Source organism: Stomoxys calcitrans, chromosome 3 (assembly GCF_963082655.1).
Source record: "Stomoxys calcitrans chromosome 3, idStoCalc2.1, whole genome shotgun sequence".
In the NCBI taxonomy this organism is placed as follows: domain Eukaryota; kingdom Metazoa; phylum Arthropoda; class Insecta; order Diptera; family Muscidae; genus Stomoxys; species Stomoxys calcitrans.
Genome location: NC_081554.1, coordinates 175,368,598 through 175,387,008, shown reverse-complemented (window position 1 = coordinate 175,387,008; position 18,411 = coordinate 175,368,598). Strand labels below are relative to the sequence as shown.

The following is an 18,411-nucleotide window of genomic DNA, read 5'->3' as shown; positions in this document are numbered from 1 at the left end:
AACGCTAACTAGATACCCAAACAAAATTTTGTACGGAGAAGTAAATCGCACATGAGTGAACACATTGTATGTGTGTGCTTTGAAGACTCAAAACCACACCATTGTAATGGGTAATCAGGAATGTTGAGAGGGGGCGAATGGGAGTTACCTGAATAAAGGGTGATTTTTTTGAGGTTAGGATTTTCATGCATTAGTATTTGACAGATCACGTGGGATTTCAGACATGGTGTCAAAGAGAAAGATGCTCAGTATGCTTTGACATTTCATCATGAATAGACTTACTAACGAGCAACGCTTGCAAATCATTGAATTTTATTACCAAAATCAGTGTTCGGTTCGAAATGTGTTCATTCACCGTTCAGCGATGAGGCTCATTTCTGGTTGAATGGCTACGTAAATAAGCAAAATTGCCGCATTTGGAGTGAAGAGCAACCAGAAGCCGTTCAAGAACTGCCCATGCATCCCGAAAAATGCACAGTTTGGTGTGGTTTGTACGCTGGTGGAATCATTGGACCGTATTTTTTCAAAGATGCTGTTGGACGCAACGTTACGGTGAATGAACACATTTCGAACCGAACACTGATTTTGGTAATAAAATTCAATGATTTGCAAGCGTTGCTCGTTAGTAAGTCTATTCATGATGAAATGTCAAAGCATACTGAGCATCTTTCTCTTTGACACCATGTCTGAAATCCCACGTGATCTGTCAAATACTAATGCATGAAAATCCTAACCTCAAAAAAATTACCCTTTACATTTGAGAGAGATTCCTCTATTACAGCGTACAACGCATAGTGAGGTGAGAAAACTGTGGTCGGGTTTTCAGAGCATGGCGATTTGTTGTGCCATGAATGCGTGTTAGAATCTCATAAACATTTCGAAATGTCATTGTTGTGGTGTTGTTTGGCTCCCATTTATCAGTGTGCACTCCTGAAATCACATTTAAAATAGTGACAATAGTCATGTAGCTGTTGTTGTAGTTGTTCACATTTTTCAACAACCAACTTCAACAATAACATTAGTAGTGATGCATGTTAGTTTTGTTATTAAAGCACGGTAATGACATATTATTTCCTTTCATGGGAATTTTTTCAAAAGAGGAGTATGTGGTGGGGTGAGGCACATGTTGATTTTTAATGTGCATTACTATTAACAAGGACAACAAAGGGAAATATAATAAAATTTATGCTAAGCCACAATGCACAAGGAATAAAATGTTAGTGGATTTTAGACAAACTAGTTTCCGGGAATTGAAATACAGCTTTTGAAAGATGAATTAACTGAATGCTGAATATTTCAATTTAATTATTAAATATTTATATTTAATATTCAAATATGAGATAATGTGCAAACATCAATGCTTTAACTATCAAATATTTATTAAATATTAAATACTAGTACAGTACCAACTCTTTCACAATCTGTGTCTTCATTCATTTATAAACGTCAAATACTATGCTAACGGAAACCATAGTCTAGTTGACTGTTTGGCATAGAGAGATAACAAACTTGTCGAGTCAGTAAACATTTAAATGTATTTATGCCAATTTACTCTTGGTTGCTTTTAAGCTGACAATTAAATTTTCTGCCACAATAAAGTTTTCATCCTTTAAATGTGTATTCACTCATGTCGAAATGATGATAATAATTATGAATTGTATGGATATGATATGAAATGTTGGTTTCATATAAAAAAAAGTTGAAAAAATTTATTTGTTTTAATCTCTGTTTTATTACATAACAATTGAATTAACTGCAAATGATGTGATATATTTTTTTTATACTTCCATAAAAAACAATAAACAAACTATTTGCATTAAAAATAAAGTTTAATGTAGCTGAATTGTTTTTTTTTAATGAAATGTATTTATTTGTAACAAAAAGGAGGAAATAAAAAGTTTATTATGCCATCATATGCCAAGTAGGGGATATTTTAAAATTCAATTAGCTTCGCAATAGAAAAAAAAAACTAATTATAATGCATAAATAGTTTACATGGGAAAAATTACATTAAAAACAAATTAAATCTTAATGTGATTTACGTTCTCATTATTTGTTATACTGTAAATATATGAGAAACATTGTGAGAACTATTAAGGAAAGGAAAACCAGTGCCACTTATATAATTAAAAATAATTCGGCCGGGCTGAATCTCCACCATGGATCGCATTTGTCAAGATCTTTGTCCGGTAACTCCTTATAGGCAAACAAAGAATAATGAACAAGTAAAAGCGTGCTAAGTTCGGCCGGGCCGAATCTTATATACCCTCCACCATGGATCGCATTAGTCGAGTTCTTTTCCCGGCATCTCTTATTAGGCAAAAAAAGGATAAAAGTGAAGATTTGCTCTGCTATTAGAGCGATATTAAGATATGGTCCGGTTCGGACCACAATTAAATTATATGTTGGAGACCTGTGTAAAATGTCATCCAATTCGAATAAGAATTGCGATCATTGGGGGCTCAAGAAGTAAAATAGAGCGATTGATTTATATGGGAGCTGTATGAGGCTATAGACTGATTCAGACCATAATAAACACGTATGTTGATGGTCATGAGAGGATCCGCCGAACAAAATTTCAGGCAAATCGGATAATATTTGCGACCTCTAGACGCTCAAGAAGTCAAGATCCCAGATCGGTTTATATGGCAGCTATATCAGGTTATGGAGGGATTTGAACCACACTTGGCACAGTTGTTGGCTATTATAATAAAACACGACGGGCAAAATTTCATTCCAATCGGATAATAATTGCGTCCTCTAGTGGCTCAAAAAGACAAGTCCCCAGATCGGTTTATATGGCAGCTATATCAGGTTATGGATCGATTTGAACCATACTCAGCGCAGTTGTTGAAAGTCACAATAAAACACCTCATGCAAAATTTCAGCTAAATCGGATAAGAATTGCGCCCTCCAGAGGCAAAAGAAGTCAAGACCCAAGATCGGTTTGTATAACAGCTATATCAGGTTATGAACCGATTTGAACCATTCTCAGCACAGTTGTTGGAAGTCATAATAAAACACCTCATGCAAAATTTCATTCCAATCGGATAAGAATTGCGCCATCTAGAAGCTCAAAAAGTCAAGACCACAGATCGGTTTATAAGGCAGCTATATCAGGTTATGGATCGATTTGAACCAAACTTAGCGCAGTTGTTGGAAGTCATATTAAAACACCTCATGCGAAACTTCAGCCAAATCGGATAAGAATTGTGCCCTCTAGTGGTTCAAAAAGTCAAGACCCCAGATCGGTTTATATGGCAACTATATCAGGTTATGGACCGATTTGAACTATTCTTAGCACAGTTGTTGAAAGTCATAACAAAACACCTCATTCAAAACTTCACCCAAATCGGACAAGAATTGTGCCCTCTAGCGGCTCAAGAAGTCAAGATCCCAGATCGGTTTATATGGCAGCTATATCAGGTTATTGACAAATTTGAACTATTCTTAGTACAGTTGTTGAAAGTCACAACAAAACACCTCATGCAAAATTTCAGCCAAATCGGATAATAATTGCGTCCTCTATAGGCTCAAGAAGGCAAGACCCCAGATCAGTTTATATGGCAGCTATATCAGGTTATGGACCGATTTGATCCATTCTGAATACAGTCGTTGGAAGTCATAACAAAACGCGTCGTGTAATATTTCAGCCAAATCGGATAGGAATTACTCCCTGTAGAGGTTCAAGAAGTTAAGATCCCAGATCGGTTTATATGGCAACTATATCAGGTTATGGACCGATTTGAACTATTCTTAGCACAGTTGTTGAAAGTCATAACAAAACACCTCATGCAAAATTTTAGCCAAATCGGATAATAACTGCGTCCTCTAGTGGCTCAAGAAGTCAAGATGCCAGATCGGTTTATATGGCAGCTATATCAGGTTATGGACCGAGTTGAACCATACTCAGCACCTCATGCAAAACTTCAGCCAAATCGGATAAGAATTGCGCCCTCTAGCGGCTCAAGAAGTCAAGACCCAAGATCGGTTTATATGGCAGCTTTTTATCAAAACGTGGACCGATATAGCCCATTTACAATCCCAACCGACCTTCACTAATAGGAAGTATTTGTGCAAAATTTCAAGCGGCTAGCTTTACACCTTTGAAAGTTTGCGTGCTTTCGACAGACAGACGGACGGACATGGCTAGTTCAACTTAAAATGTTATGACGATCAGCCACAACCCAATAAACGTCCAAATTGACATATGAACCGATCGGGACCATATTGGACTCAAATGAAAGATCTTTGGAAGTAGAGTACGAATTTGATATTAATATTGGGCATCGAGAATCTATGGTGTCCGCCCACCCGGCGGTATGAAGTTTGGCCCAACGAAATTACACCCCAAACCCAAAACGAAAGTATGGCCCAAACAGGTTTATGGAGAACAAACACAAAACTTTTGGGGCTTTTTTTCAAGCAGCCATTGGAGCCAATGAAGTTTTCTTTCAAGTCAACTAATATTCTTTAAAATAAATATGGATGGGGTGGGGGGACGTTATGATATTGGGGTATATTCTCATTTTACTGCGGGGCCTTATTTTCACTTTTTCTGGAATTGTACAGAAACAACAAACTGGGTCACATTTTTTGAAATTTCAATAAGCAAGGTCATTTGCCTATAGTGTTAAATGGCATTTTAAACACACGACTAAATGTTTATGTGATTACAAAGCATTATTTTGCACTTAATCATAACAAAACAAATATTTAAAAAAAATTGCAGGGGTTTGAAAATATTTATCGATAGCAAGCATTTTGCAACATTAAACAAGTAAAAGCGTGCTAAGTTCGGCCGGGCCGAATCTTATATACTTTCCACCTTGGATCGCATTTGTCAAGTTCTTTGCCCGTTAACTCTTTATAAGCAAACAAAAGACAATGGATAGGAATTGCGATACTATTGAAGTGGTATCAGAATATGGACCGACTCCGAGCATATTTGGTTTGGGTGTTAAATACCATAGTAGAAGTCATTATGCAAAGTTTCACCCAAATCGCATAAAAGTTATGCCATATGGGCTCAAGAAATAAAATCGGGAGATCAGTTTACCTGGAAGCTAAATCAGGTCAAACGAGAAGTCTTTGTGCAACATTTCAGCCAAATCAGACAAGAAATGCTAGCCCTAGGGTTTCAAGAAGTGCAATCAGAAAATTGGCTTATATAAAAGCCATATAAAGTTTTCACAATTCTTATCCAAATCGTATAAGAATTGCGGCCTCTATAGGCTCATGAAGTATAATCGTTTTATATGGGAGCTTTATCAGGTTTTCTACCGGTTCTTGGCACATCTGTTGGACGTTATAGAAAATGTTATAGTACAAAATTTCAGCCAAATCGGATTAGAATTACGCCTTCTAGAGGCTCAAGAGAGCTTTATTGAGAGCTATATGAAAACATGGACTGATATGCCCCATTACAAATCCCAGCCAAATCGGATATGGGATGCGCCCTCTATAGTCTCAAGAAGTATAATCGGGGGATCGGTTTATATGAGAGCTTAATCAGGTTTTGGACCGCTTCTTAGCACATCTGTTGAACGTTATAGAAAATGTCATTGTACAAAATTTCAGTAAAATCGGATTAGAATTACGCCTTCTATAGGCTCAAGAGAGCTCTATAGAGAGCTTTATGAAAACATGCACTGATATGCCCCAATTAAAATCCCAACCGACCTACTGTAATAGCATGTTTTTGTGCAAAATTTCAAGCGCCTATATGTAATCATTTGAAAATTAGCGTGCCATCGGCAGACAGACAGACGGACGGAAAATTTTGTACAATGTTTTTCGCCTGCAGTGCTGTTTGCTTTTTCCGAGTTCGCATGATTATTTCAAAATATTTTTGGCTTGCGGCACATTATGTTTTTTTTTTTTTTTTAAATTCCAACACTTTCAAGCTTAAAAATGGCTTGAATGTTTACGATTGAAAAAACAAGTGTGTATTTAAAATTTTTGCTTGAAAGTGATAGACACTATAAAAAATGTAACATTTTTATAAATATTTTTATATACATTTCAAAAAGAAAAAATCTGGAAAAAAATGTTTTGTTTTTAAATTTTTTATACAGAAAAATTAAAAAAAGGCTTTCCAAAAATAATTTTTTGATATTCATCTTATATGCTATTCAATTGTTAGTACTTACTTATGAATTTAACTTTCTTCGATAACCTGGGTTGTTTTGAGCGTATTTTGTTAGCTTTTTTAATTGGTGCTTGTCTCCTTGATACTATTATTATTATTATTTTTTTTATTTTTTGTTAAAAATTTCAAAAAAACACAGAAGAAAAGAAGAATCATTTGGTAAAAAGAGAAGAATATTGAAAGAGAAAAAATTTTAATTAAAAACATTGATTATAATTTTTTTAATACAAAAATTTACAATATCTCAAATCTGTAAAGCACAAAAAAGAAACAATTTCAAAAATTTGTTGTGTGTTTGGTTGGTGGTGTGGTTAAAAGCAAAAACCATTATTGTTATGTTGACCTTAAAGAGTACATGATTTAATTTTAGGAGAATTTTATCAAGACCCCTGCTCTGTCTCCTAAGGTTTACCCAGCCTTCTTGGCATATACAGCCTAAAAGTAGGCATTGAATTTTGTGGGCTAGTGATATAAGGTTTGCTTTGGGGTTAGGTGGTTAGTGACCAAGGTTGCTTTGTATTTGGCCGTTGTTTTCTTGTTTTCTTTGTTTATCTAATAACCGCCTAAAGGTAGGCTACTTAAAACCTTGAATTGTAGTAACAACTTTGTTACTTTGGTATAAGAGGTTGTTACATTTTAAGAGCTTCTTGTCTTTGTTTTGTAGTCGTTGGTGTTGTTGTTTTTTCCATTTTTTGTAGGATATACCTGTTTCAAGACCACATTTACATTTTCATTTAACGCAAATCATCTACAAACAAGAACAAAAACCGAAAGAAAATCTTTGAAATATGTAAATCTTTAACAGAGTAGTGGTAACAGCTGAACACGAAAATTGGAGACAAGACAGAGATGAGGCTTAAGGACCAATACAAAAACTGAAGTTTGTGGTATTGTCGAGCAAAGTATGCTACAAAATTTACATATTTTTTTTTTTTAAATTTCTCTCATACACACCCATACACCTTTACCCATATCTTTGATAGTCGTTTTTATTGCAAAGAAAATATCATCATCGTAGCTATAGTCGAATATTAAAAGCTATACTGTTTTTTTGTTCTTTGAAAATATCACGTTTATTAATACACGTCAAATGGTTGGCAGCCAGAAAATTGTCCTTATCATCATCATTACTTAGTCAAAGAATTTTTTCCCCCATATCTTTTATGCTTAAACTAAAAGTTGTTATGTCAACTTTTTCTCTTTTTTCTTCCCGTTCAAATTTTCCTAAAACAAATAATTTAAGTAGTAAAACTTTAAACCTGGTAAATGGAGACGTTTCTCTCTTTGTGCAGGCAAGTTTCTTGTCGCGAGCAAAAAAAGTGCGAAAACGAGAAGTATAGAAAAAATTTCATAATCATTTGTAAGTTTGCTAATGAGTTTTCTATTATTCTTGCAGAATAAGAGGAATAAGAAATGGTATTTTAATTATAATTTTATTATTAATTCCAAGTAACGTGGCATATTTTAGGGATTGTGATTTAATTAGAAATGTGAAGCATACTTTTGGGATAATCGTTAAGTATAAAGGAAGATTTTTTAAGTTTTTCCAAAGCAAAGGAAAAGAAAATACTTGAATTATTTCGTGAGTGAATAGAATGATGTATACATCCGCAGAAGTTTGGTAAAAAACATTTTTTTTTTCCTTTTTTAAACTTTTTTTATTTTTACTTTTATACCCTACACCACCACTGTGGTACAGGGTAATATAGATTTGTGCATTTGTCTGCAACGTTAAGAAGGAGAAGAGCTAGACCCATTAATAAGAATACCGATCGGCTTAGAATCACTTCCTGATTCGATTCAGCTATGTCCGTCTGTCTGTCTGTCAATGTATTCTCAAAATCAAGATTTTCACAAAATTTTGCACAAGACTCTCTTTTGGTCCAAGGACTAACGCCATTGATTTTCGGTTTAGGTTTAGATATAGCTTCCATATATATCCTTCATCCGATGTTCTCTTTTAAAGCTGTAGAAGCCACAATTTTGTTCCGATCCTTACAAAATTTGGCACAAAGTGTTCCTTTAGACGTTCCAATATGTGTGCGAAAAATCGGTTCAGATTTAGATATAGCTATATCTTTACCAAATTTGACACGAAATGCTTTTTTGACGTCCTAGTATGTGTCCAAACTTTCATCAGAATCGGACCAGATTTATATATAGCTCCCATATACATCTTTCATCCGATATGGTCTTTCAAGGCTGTAGAAAGTACAATTTGCTATTTTGACGCCCTAGTATGCGTGCAAAATTTCATCAGAATCGGATCAGATTTATATATAGCTTCCATATATATCTTTCATCTGATATGCCCTTTTAAAGCTGTAGTAGCCACGATTTTGGTCCCATCATTACAAAATTTTGCAGGTGATGTTTTATTTTACGTCGCACTACATGCAAAAAATGTCATCAAAATCGAACCAGATTTAGTAAAGTTCCCACATATATAACTGTTAATCGTTTCGACTTTTAAGGCTGTAGAAGCCACAATTTTCGTACTATCGTAAAAAAATCGTAGACGTTTCTATTGGATATTTCAATAGGTATGCAAAATTAAAGTCTGACTAAATTTGGATAAAGTGCTATATATTAAAAGTATAACGTAGACTCGGTGGAGTAGGGTATTATATAGTCGGCACCGCCCGATTTGTAGTGGATACAAAATATTTGTATCCACTACGGAAGTTTAGTAAAAAAATGTTTTTTACTTTATTTTATTTGTTTTTTAAATTTAATATTTATTATTTATTTTATCTTTTATTTTATTATATTTTTTTTTTGTTTTTTATTTTTCATTTTATTTTTATTTTTCTTTTGTATTAATTTTTTATTTTTTTCTATTTTTTTGGTTTTTGTTTTCAAACAACGCATTTTACGAAATTTTTTTAAACAAATTTATTATGCACAAATTTTTATCAGTAATAAACTTTCTATAACACCTAAAAGTATGCAATACAAACTAAAAAAATATAATTTATGTGCTTTCAAGCATATATACCTTCTATTCTATATATTTCAAATGTGGCATATTTTAGGGGCACATAGGAGAATTACACATCGAGCGCTTACTGAATAGAGAGATATTAGTATCAGCTGAAATTATGTAAAAATATTTTTTTTTTATATTTCAGTTATTTTCTGTTTTTTTTTAGTTGTAAAACGTTTTCGATACAACGTGTCGGGATGTCTATTGGAATTTGTTTTTTAAAAAGTAATATTATATAAACCAGTAACAACAAATTATGCCACCTAACAGTATGCAATATAAACTAAAAAAAAATAATTTATAGCTTAATGCAAAAAGGTACAAAGGAAATTTTTAAATAGGGTTTTTTAAGTAAACGAAAGTACTTCGAATATTTCGTTACTGAAAGGACATTGTAAAGATTCGCAAACATTTTGTGAAAATATTTTTTATACTTTTTTTAATTATTATTCTTTTTATAATTGTATACACGTTTTGGTACAAATTACCTTACTATTTGAAAGAAATTTATTTAAAAAAAGTAAAATCACATAATGTTATATGTTTATAAATTGTTATCAACTAAACGAAACGAAATTTATATGCACCTAAAAGTATACAATATGCAATATTAATTAAAAAAAAGTAGCTTTCAAGAAAAAATACCTCTTATTCTGCCAGAACAAGTGGAATAAGAAATTGTATTTTAATTATGTTGTTGTTGTCACATTTTCATGTGGAGGTGGCGATCCTCGTCAAGTTCCTGTAGGTGAGCAAGCTCGTTCCGTTCCAAGGGACCGATCGCCACGGGAACAGGGTAGCCATTGGTTATTTAAAGGCGCCAATACCCCACCTTGTCATATCGAGCATCATAGGCACTCTGTATTTGTGCCAAGGCCGGTGCTGCCTGGGGTCTCACTGAGATTCTCCGTAGCTACCTCGTATAGAGCATTCCCCTATCCGCCACATGTGGACGCGCCCGGTAGTTCTTAGCTAAGCTTTTCGTGACTGCACCGATCGAACCTCACTGTTCCAGCCTGTGTGGTACTCACAGCTATCCCGTGCCGAAGTTTAGTAAAAAAATGTTTTTTACTTTATTTTATTTGTTTTTTAAATTTAATATTTATTATTTATTTTATCTTTTATTTTATTATATTTTTTTTTTGTTTTTTATTTTTCATTTTATTTTTATTTTTCTTTTGTATTAATTTTTTATTTTTTTCTATTTTTTTGGTTTTTGTTTTCAAACAACGCATTTTACGAAATTTTTTTAAACAAATTTATTATGCACAAATTTTTATCAGTAATAAACTTTCTATAACACCTAAAAGTATGCAATACAAACTAAAAAAATATAATTTATGTGCTTTCAAGCATATATACCTTCTATTCTATATATTTCAAATGTGGCATATTTTAGGGGCACATAGGAGAATTACACATCGAGCGCTTACTGAATAGAGAGATATTAGTATCAGCTGAAATTATGTAAAAATATTTTTTTTTTATATTTCAGTTATTTTCTGTTTTTTTTTAGTTGTAAAACGTTTTCGATACAACGTGTCGGGATGTCTATTGGAATTTGTTTTTTAAAAAGTAATATTATATAAACCAGTAACAACAAATTATGCCACCTAACAGTATGCAATATAAACTAAAAAAAAATAATTTATAGCTTAATGCAAAAAGGTACAAAGGAAATTTTTAAATAGGGGTTTTTAAGTAAACGAAAGTACTTCGAATATTTCGTTACTGAAAGGACATTGTAAAGATTCGCAAACATTTTGTGAAAATATTTTTTATACTTTTTTTAATTATTATTCTTTTTATAATTGTATACACGTTTTGGTACAAATTACCTTACTATTTGAAAGAAATTTATTTAAAAAAAGTAAAATCACATAATGTTATATGTTTATAAATTGTTATCAACTAAACGAAACGAAATTTATATGCACCTAAAAGTATACAATATGCAATATTAATTAAAAAAAAGTAGCTTTCAAGAAAAAATACCTCTTATTCTGCCAGAACAAGTGGAATAAGAAATTGTATTTTAATTATCTTGTTGTTGTCACATTTTCATGTGGAGGTGGCGATCCTCGTCAAGTTCCTGTAGGTGAGCAAGCTCGTTCCGTTCCAAGGGACCGATCGCCACGGGAACAGGGTAGCCATTGGTTATTTAAAGGCGCCAATACCCCACCTTGTCATATCGAGCATCATAGGCACTCTGTATTTGTGCCAAGGCCGGTGCTGCCTGGGGTCTCACTGAGATTCTCCGTAGCTACCTCGTATAGAGCATTCCCCTATCCGCCACATGTGGACGCGCCCGGTAGTTCTTAGCTAAGCTTTTCGTGACTGCACCGATCGAACCTCACTGTTCCAGCCTGTGTGGTACTCACAGCTATCCCGTGCCGGGATTAATTATCATTTTATTTGTTTCAAACAATGAGTCAAAATTTAGGGGTTTCACATTAGTTAAATTTTGAAGCATACTTTTGGGATACATAAAAAGGTACAAAGGGTATTTTTTAAATACGTTTTTCAAAGTAAACGAAAACAAAATACATCCCGTATTCCGTTACTGGATAGAATGTGGTAAAACTCCCTTGATTTTTAAGCGAATTTTTTTAAAAGGTCGTTTACATAAACTCGTAAGTGTAAAAAAAATATCATCCAAATAAAGTCACCAAATTTATATGACGCCTAAAATTATGCAATATAAATAAATAAATTAAAAAAACTAGCTTCCAAGCTAAAATATTCCTCTTATTCTTGCTGAAATAGTAATGTAATAATCATTTTATTACATCCAGTTAATGCAACATATTATGGTTATTTTGCCTTAGTTAAAATTTAAAGCATACTTTTGGGAGAAACAAAATAGTAAAAGGAATTTTTTAAATCAAGTTATTCAAAGTAAAGGAAAATACTTTGAGTATTGTGTTACTGAAGGCAGAGGTTAACACGTCCGCCTATGACGCTGAATACATGGGTTCGAATCCTGGCGCGAACAGCAGAAATAATTTTCACAAATGTCGCCTCCTAATGCTGGCAACATTTGTGAGGTACTATGCCATGTAAAAGCCTTTCTCCAAAAAGGTGTTGCACTGCGGCAGTACGTTGGGACTCGGCTATAAAAAGGAAGCGTCTAATCATTGAGCTTAAACTTGAATTGGATAGCACTCATTGATATGGAGAATTTCCCCATGTTCCTTAATGGAATGTTAATGGGAAATTTAGTAGAATAAGTATTTTCTAAAGGTGGCCTTTATCCCCAAGGCGGGAAAAATTAACCACACCACGACGAAGGATTATAGGCCCATTAGGCCATCATCGTTTTTGCTCTGGAACACTGAAAAGACTGATTGACCTGAAGATGAGAGGGGGACTGACGCAGGAAAACTTCAGCACAACACGCAAAGGCTTGTCGATGGAGATGACACTCCACGAAGTGGTACGGGAGGTTGAGACTTCCCTCTGACAGAAGTAGTACACTATGGCGTCCTTCTGGGATATTGAGGGGGTCTTAAATAGGATCGATCTTTTATATTTTAATGTTTTTTTCTTTTTTATCGTTTTTCTTTTTTTTTTTTCTTTTTTATTTTTATATATGTTTCATTATTTTTTCTAATCACTATTTCTTTTTATGATATTTAAAAAAATATATTTTAAAATAGTTAAATTACATAATTAAATTATCAAGAAAATTAAGTGACAAAATTTCTATGACACCCAAAAGTATGCAACATTAATTTAAAAAAAAAATCATTAAGTAACTTTCATGCACAAATTCCAAAACATAATACCTAAATATATAATTTTTCTTACACTGCAGTCTAAAATATGCAATTTAATATTGCATATTAAATTTATAACAATTAAATAGAATCTTTTATAAATGGCTTTTTCATCAGTTGAAAAAAGAAGTAAAGACTTCTGCATTAAAGCAAATGTCAGCAAGTTCCATAATTAGTTTATTCAAATTGAATTTTAATACTTTGTCATAAATTTTCTCAAATGCTGCATTTGTTAAGAGGACAGACTTAATATTAAACCTTGAAGCATACATTTAGGATGAGAAATGCGAAAGTATTATTTTGCTGAGCAAACAAAAAATCAACGACTAATTAAATGATATGACAATAGTGACATATTTGACAGGAATAAACTGATAGGAATTATTTAGGGGATATTTCTATGAAAAAAGATTTTAAATTTTCAATTAGTTTACCTTAATTAACGTCTTGAATTTCTAAATCTGAATAAAATCCCTACAGTATATACTTTGTGTCAATAATCATAAATCAAAGGTCACAGTTAATTAAACCACACATACTTGTGGCATAACCTAGAGAAACTCAAAAAAACCTAAATAGATAATTAAAGCATACACTAAGGATGTCACACAGCATATTAAGAGAGTTTTCTAAATTCTTTTCTAAATTGGAAACTATGTTTAAAAGAACAAAAATCACAGCCTATTTTAGGGCCATAAAGAAAATTTTGTCAAAATTTTATTTCTAAAGAAAATTTTGTCAAAATTGTATTTCTATACAAAAGTTTTTCAAAATTTTATTTCAATAGAAAATTTTGTCAAAATTTTATTTCAATAGAACATTTGGTCAAAATTTTATTTCAATAGAAAATTTTGTAAAAATTTTATTTCAATAGAGAATTTTGTCAAAATTTTATTTCAATAGAAAATTTTGTCAAAATTTTATTTCAATAGAAAATTTTGTCAATATTTTATTTCAATAGAAAATTTTGTCAAATTTCTTTTTTCATAGAAAATTTTGCCAAAATTTTGTAAAAATTTTATTTTTATAGAAGATTTTGTCAAATTTTTTTTTCTATAGAAAATTTTGTCAAAACTAATTTCTATATAAAATGCTTAAATTGTCGAAATTGTTGTCAAAATTTTATTTCTTTAGAAATGTTTGTCTAAATTTTATTTCTATAGAAAATTTTGTCAAAATTTTATTTCTATAGAAAATTTTGTCAAAATTTTATTTCTATAGAAAATTTTGTCAAAATTTCATTCTATAGAAAATGTGTCAAAATTTCACATCCCCTTTTCTTTTTATAGAACTTCCAAATCTTCAAATTAGTTTAATTATTCCTTAGTTTAATATTTTTCCCTTCCTAAAAGTATGCAATTAATTTCAAAAGCAATTAATTTCAATAAATTTGTCTGTCATCCTCATATTTATCTCTTATCCTATTGCCACCTCTTGTCTTTGGTTTTTCAATGTTTCCTTTCTCTTCTGTCCCCTGCCTCTCATAAGCCCCCTAGGGGTATGCTAATAGTTTTATGATTAGCAAAAACCCCCAAAAGTGAGCCATAAATTTTCCCTTACAAAACAAAAACTATATTTAAGTGCTATTAATTCACTATAAAAGAAAAGGAGGGGGAAGCAAAAACTAAAAAAAAAATTCCGCAGGAAAATTTCGACCTTTTCACAATATTATGTGTGTATGTATCTGTAAGGCCATAAATTTTCCTGTTAAAAACATAGGAACAGTAAACTGTTGCTGATTGCCAACTTTAAATGATTTCAACACATCATTTCTTTCTTACGTTTTGTAGTGTAGTAAGGGGGATAATGGAATGAGTCCTAGAGAAGTTTCCTCCCAGATGTGTAGTTTACAAAATTTCCCCTTGCCCCTCCGTTGAATGTATACTTTTGAAAAATGTCTTCCTCTTGTTGTTGCTGCCCTTTTGCCAATTACATGAATGGTAAATAATCTAAGTTTACCTTTTTCGTGTGTGTTACGTTGTGTCCTCTTTGCCTGCGGTGTTTTGTGTATTTTTTTTTTTGGTTTCTTTTTGTGATGGCTGTTAAAACGTTTTTATGCTTCAGTAACTGTCAAAACCATAAATTATCATTTATGTACAGCCCGTTGGTATAATGGCCAAGCAAAGCATTGCCTCCCCCTTACTCTGTGTGTTTATGGCACTGTAGCATTTTTCCCCATTCACTCTGACCCCTTTCGAACTTAGTGCCAACCTTTTAACAATGACTTTATTTATATTGACAAATTTTTTTTCTTTGGCTATCTTTCGTTTTCTACTCCCTGTCAAGGAAAAATTGGTTGTTGCTCTGGATTTTATGGGAAAATTGAAAAAATGTTCTATTTAACACTTGAATTTTTGATTTGATTTCATTTCCCCTGTTTTGTGAGCTGCCCACCCGTATGTGATTCTCTTCTATTGTTCTGTCTATTTGCTCAAGAAATTGAATTTTGTCTCTTTTACTTCTGCTTGCTATCGAGTTTGGCATTTTTATCATCTTGATTCCCTTTTATACACTTCACATAGCATTTGAGAAGTTTTCCCTTGCCAATTCTCCTTCCTCTCTTCCAAAGCACTCCATGCATTGCCAAATGCCAATGATTTTCTAGTTAGTTGAGTTTGTTGCTAAGCAAAGACATACTACAGTCGCATAAATGCAATTCATTTATAATTGCATACTTTTAGGTTAGAGCATAAATGCTCATTTCAATTTGCAATCTTGCTATTACCCAGAAAATATGTATGCTTTTGATTAATGGCATACTGTTGTAATTTCTGGAAGTACTTGTGTGTGTGTTCGAAATATCCCCCTATAGGTTGCAAGACAAATGTAGAGTTCCTGGGGCAATGTTCTTTGTGAAATGACATGATTAATGCATTTATTCGTATCCTAGAAATATGCAATGATTAGCATAGCTACTAGTGTTAAATAATGAATTACTCGTAGAGCAGAACAAGGGGGACTTTATGGAGAAATTGAAATTAAAAATGGAAGAAGTGAAAATTACACATAAAAGGAAATTTTATTAAAATTTTTTATGTGAAGGAAAATTTATTAAAAATGTTTATATAAAGGAAATTTTGTCTTTATTTCTTATAAAATATGAAATATGAAAAAATTTTGTCTGAGTTTCCTATCTATTGGATATATTGTTTACGTTTCTATATTTATGGTAAATTTTGTCAAAATTTCTATGGGGAATTTAGTCGAATTTAGTAAAAGTTTTCTAAATATGAGAAAATTTTGTCACAATGTCCTATCTTTACCAAATTGTGTCAAATTTCCTCATCTATGCACAAATATATAAAAATTTTTTACAAACAAGAAATTTTGACAAGATATGGGAAATTAGGTTGTTTGAGTAAATTTTGTCTGGATCCTTTTATACAGCAAATGTTGTCAAAATTTCTTATCTATGGGAAAATTTGCCGGATTTCTAACCAATTTGTCCAAATTTCTTTTTAAAGGCATTTTTCTTGGAGGCCACGGTAGCGTAGAGGTTAGCATGTCCACCTATGACGCTGAACGATTGGGTTCGAATCCTGACAAGACCATCAGGAAAATTTTCATTGGCGGTTTTACCCTCCTATTTAATGCTGGCAACATATGTGAGGTACTTTGCCATGTAAAACTTCTCTGCAAAGAGGTGTCGCACTGCAGCACGACGTTCGGACTCAGCTATAAAAGGGAGGCCCCCTTATAATTGAGCTTAAACTTGAATCGGACTGCACTCATTGATATGTGAGAAGTTTGCCCCTGTTCCTTTGTGGAATGTTCATGGGCCAAATTTGGAAATTAGTTATCAATAAGAAATTACGTCAATTTTGTAACATTTATCATTTATGGGATTTTTTTTAAGTTTCTTATTTATGGGGAATTTTGCCAAAATTTTATATATAGGGGTTAATTTGTCAAAATTTCTTATGGTTGTAATTTTGTCAATATCTTATTAAAGGAAATTTTTTTCAAAATTTCCTATGTCTGATAAATTTTGTCAAAATTTTTTTAAGATATATGAGGAGTTTTGTCAAAATTTCATACCCATGGAAAATATTTGTCAAAATTACATTACTGTGGGACATTTTGTCAAAATTAATTTATATATGAAATATTTTTTAAAAATTTCGTATCTGGGCAAATTTTATCAAAATTCCTCCATTAAGAGAAATTTAATGAAAATTTTTTATTAAAAAAAAACTTACTTGTTTATCCCATGCAGTCAAAATTTCCCATCTAAAGGAAATTTGTTCAATTGCCATATCTATGGGAAATTTTAACATAATTTCTTATTCATAGAAAATTTTGGCAAATTTTCTTCTCTATGGGAAATTTTGTCAAAATTTCTAAGAAGAAAATTTTTAAAAATTCCTATCTAGGGGAAATTTTGTAAAAATTTCTCATATATGGGAAATTTTGTTAATAAATTTCCTATTTATGGAAAATTTGCTCAATAAATTCCCTATCTTTGGGAAATTTTGTCAAAGGGAAATTTTGTGCAAAATTTCCTATAACAATTTTTGCCAAAATTATTTAGGAAAATTTAGTTAAAATTTCTTAATTAGAGGAAATTTTTAACATTTCTCATTTATGGGAAATTTTTAACATTTCTCATTTATGGGAAATTTTTTTAAAGTTTGCAGTGTATGGGAAATTTTTTGAAAGTTTCCTATGGATGAGAAATTTTGCCAAAAATTTTATATCTCTGAAAAGTTCTGTCAAAAAAATTTTATCTGCTGGAAATTTTGTCAAAATTTCATACCCCTGTAAAATAATTGTCGAAATTGCTTTCCAATGGGATTTTTGTCAAAATTAATTATTTATGAATAATCATTTTAATATTAGGGAAATTTTTAATTTTTTAACTAATTAGTTGATTTTTAAATTTGCCAAATTTTCCATCTAAAATAATTTTTTGTCAAAATTGCGTAACTGTGGGAAATTTTGTCAAGATTTTTTATTGATGGGAAATTTTGCCCAAATTTCTTGTACATAGGAGATTTAGTCAAAATTTGTTATGTATGGGAAATTTTTGCCCAAATTTCTTATATATAGGAGATTTAGTCAAAATTTCTTATGTATGAGAAATTTTTTCTAAATTTCTTATATGAAGGACATTTTCTCAATATTTTTTATGTGTGGGAATTTTTTCAAAATTTCTTACCAATGGGAAATTTTGTCACGGTTTTTTGTTAATGGGAAAATTATATATTTCATATCGATGAGTAATGTTGTCAAAATTTCTTATTTCGGGAAAATTTTTTATCCAAGGGAAATTTTTTCAAAATTTCTTATTTATGGAAAATACTGTCAAAATTTCAATCTAGGGGTAATTTTGTAAAAAAGTTGTATATATGGCAAATGTCTTCAAAAAGTTCCTATTTATGGGAAATTTTGTCAAAATTTATTATGTGTGGGAAATTTTGTCAAAATTTTTTGTCTATGGGAAATTTTGTCGCAAATTTTTATCTATGGGAAATTTGGTCACCATTTTTTATCAA

General features: G+C 31.7%; 1 protein-coding gene across 4 annotated transcripts in view; it reads right to left on the bottom strand.

The window, feature by feature from the left end:
- Positions 1-18,411, bottom strand: part of LOC106092455 (stathmin) — a 426,400-nt gene that overhangs the window by 88,178 nt on the left and 319,811 nt on the right. For 3 of the 4 annotated variants that reach the window (XM_013259341.2, XM_013259366.2, XM_013259327.2), the window contains one exon: positions 6,153-6,236. The exons of the other annotated variant lie outside the window; for it this stretch is intronic. In XM_013259341.2, the coding sequence (XP_013114795.1) occupies positions 6,153-6,236 (84 nt within the window). The remainder of the gene's footprint in view (positions 1-6,152; positions 6,237-18,411) is intronic. 4 annotated transcript variants of the gene reach the window in all.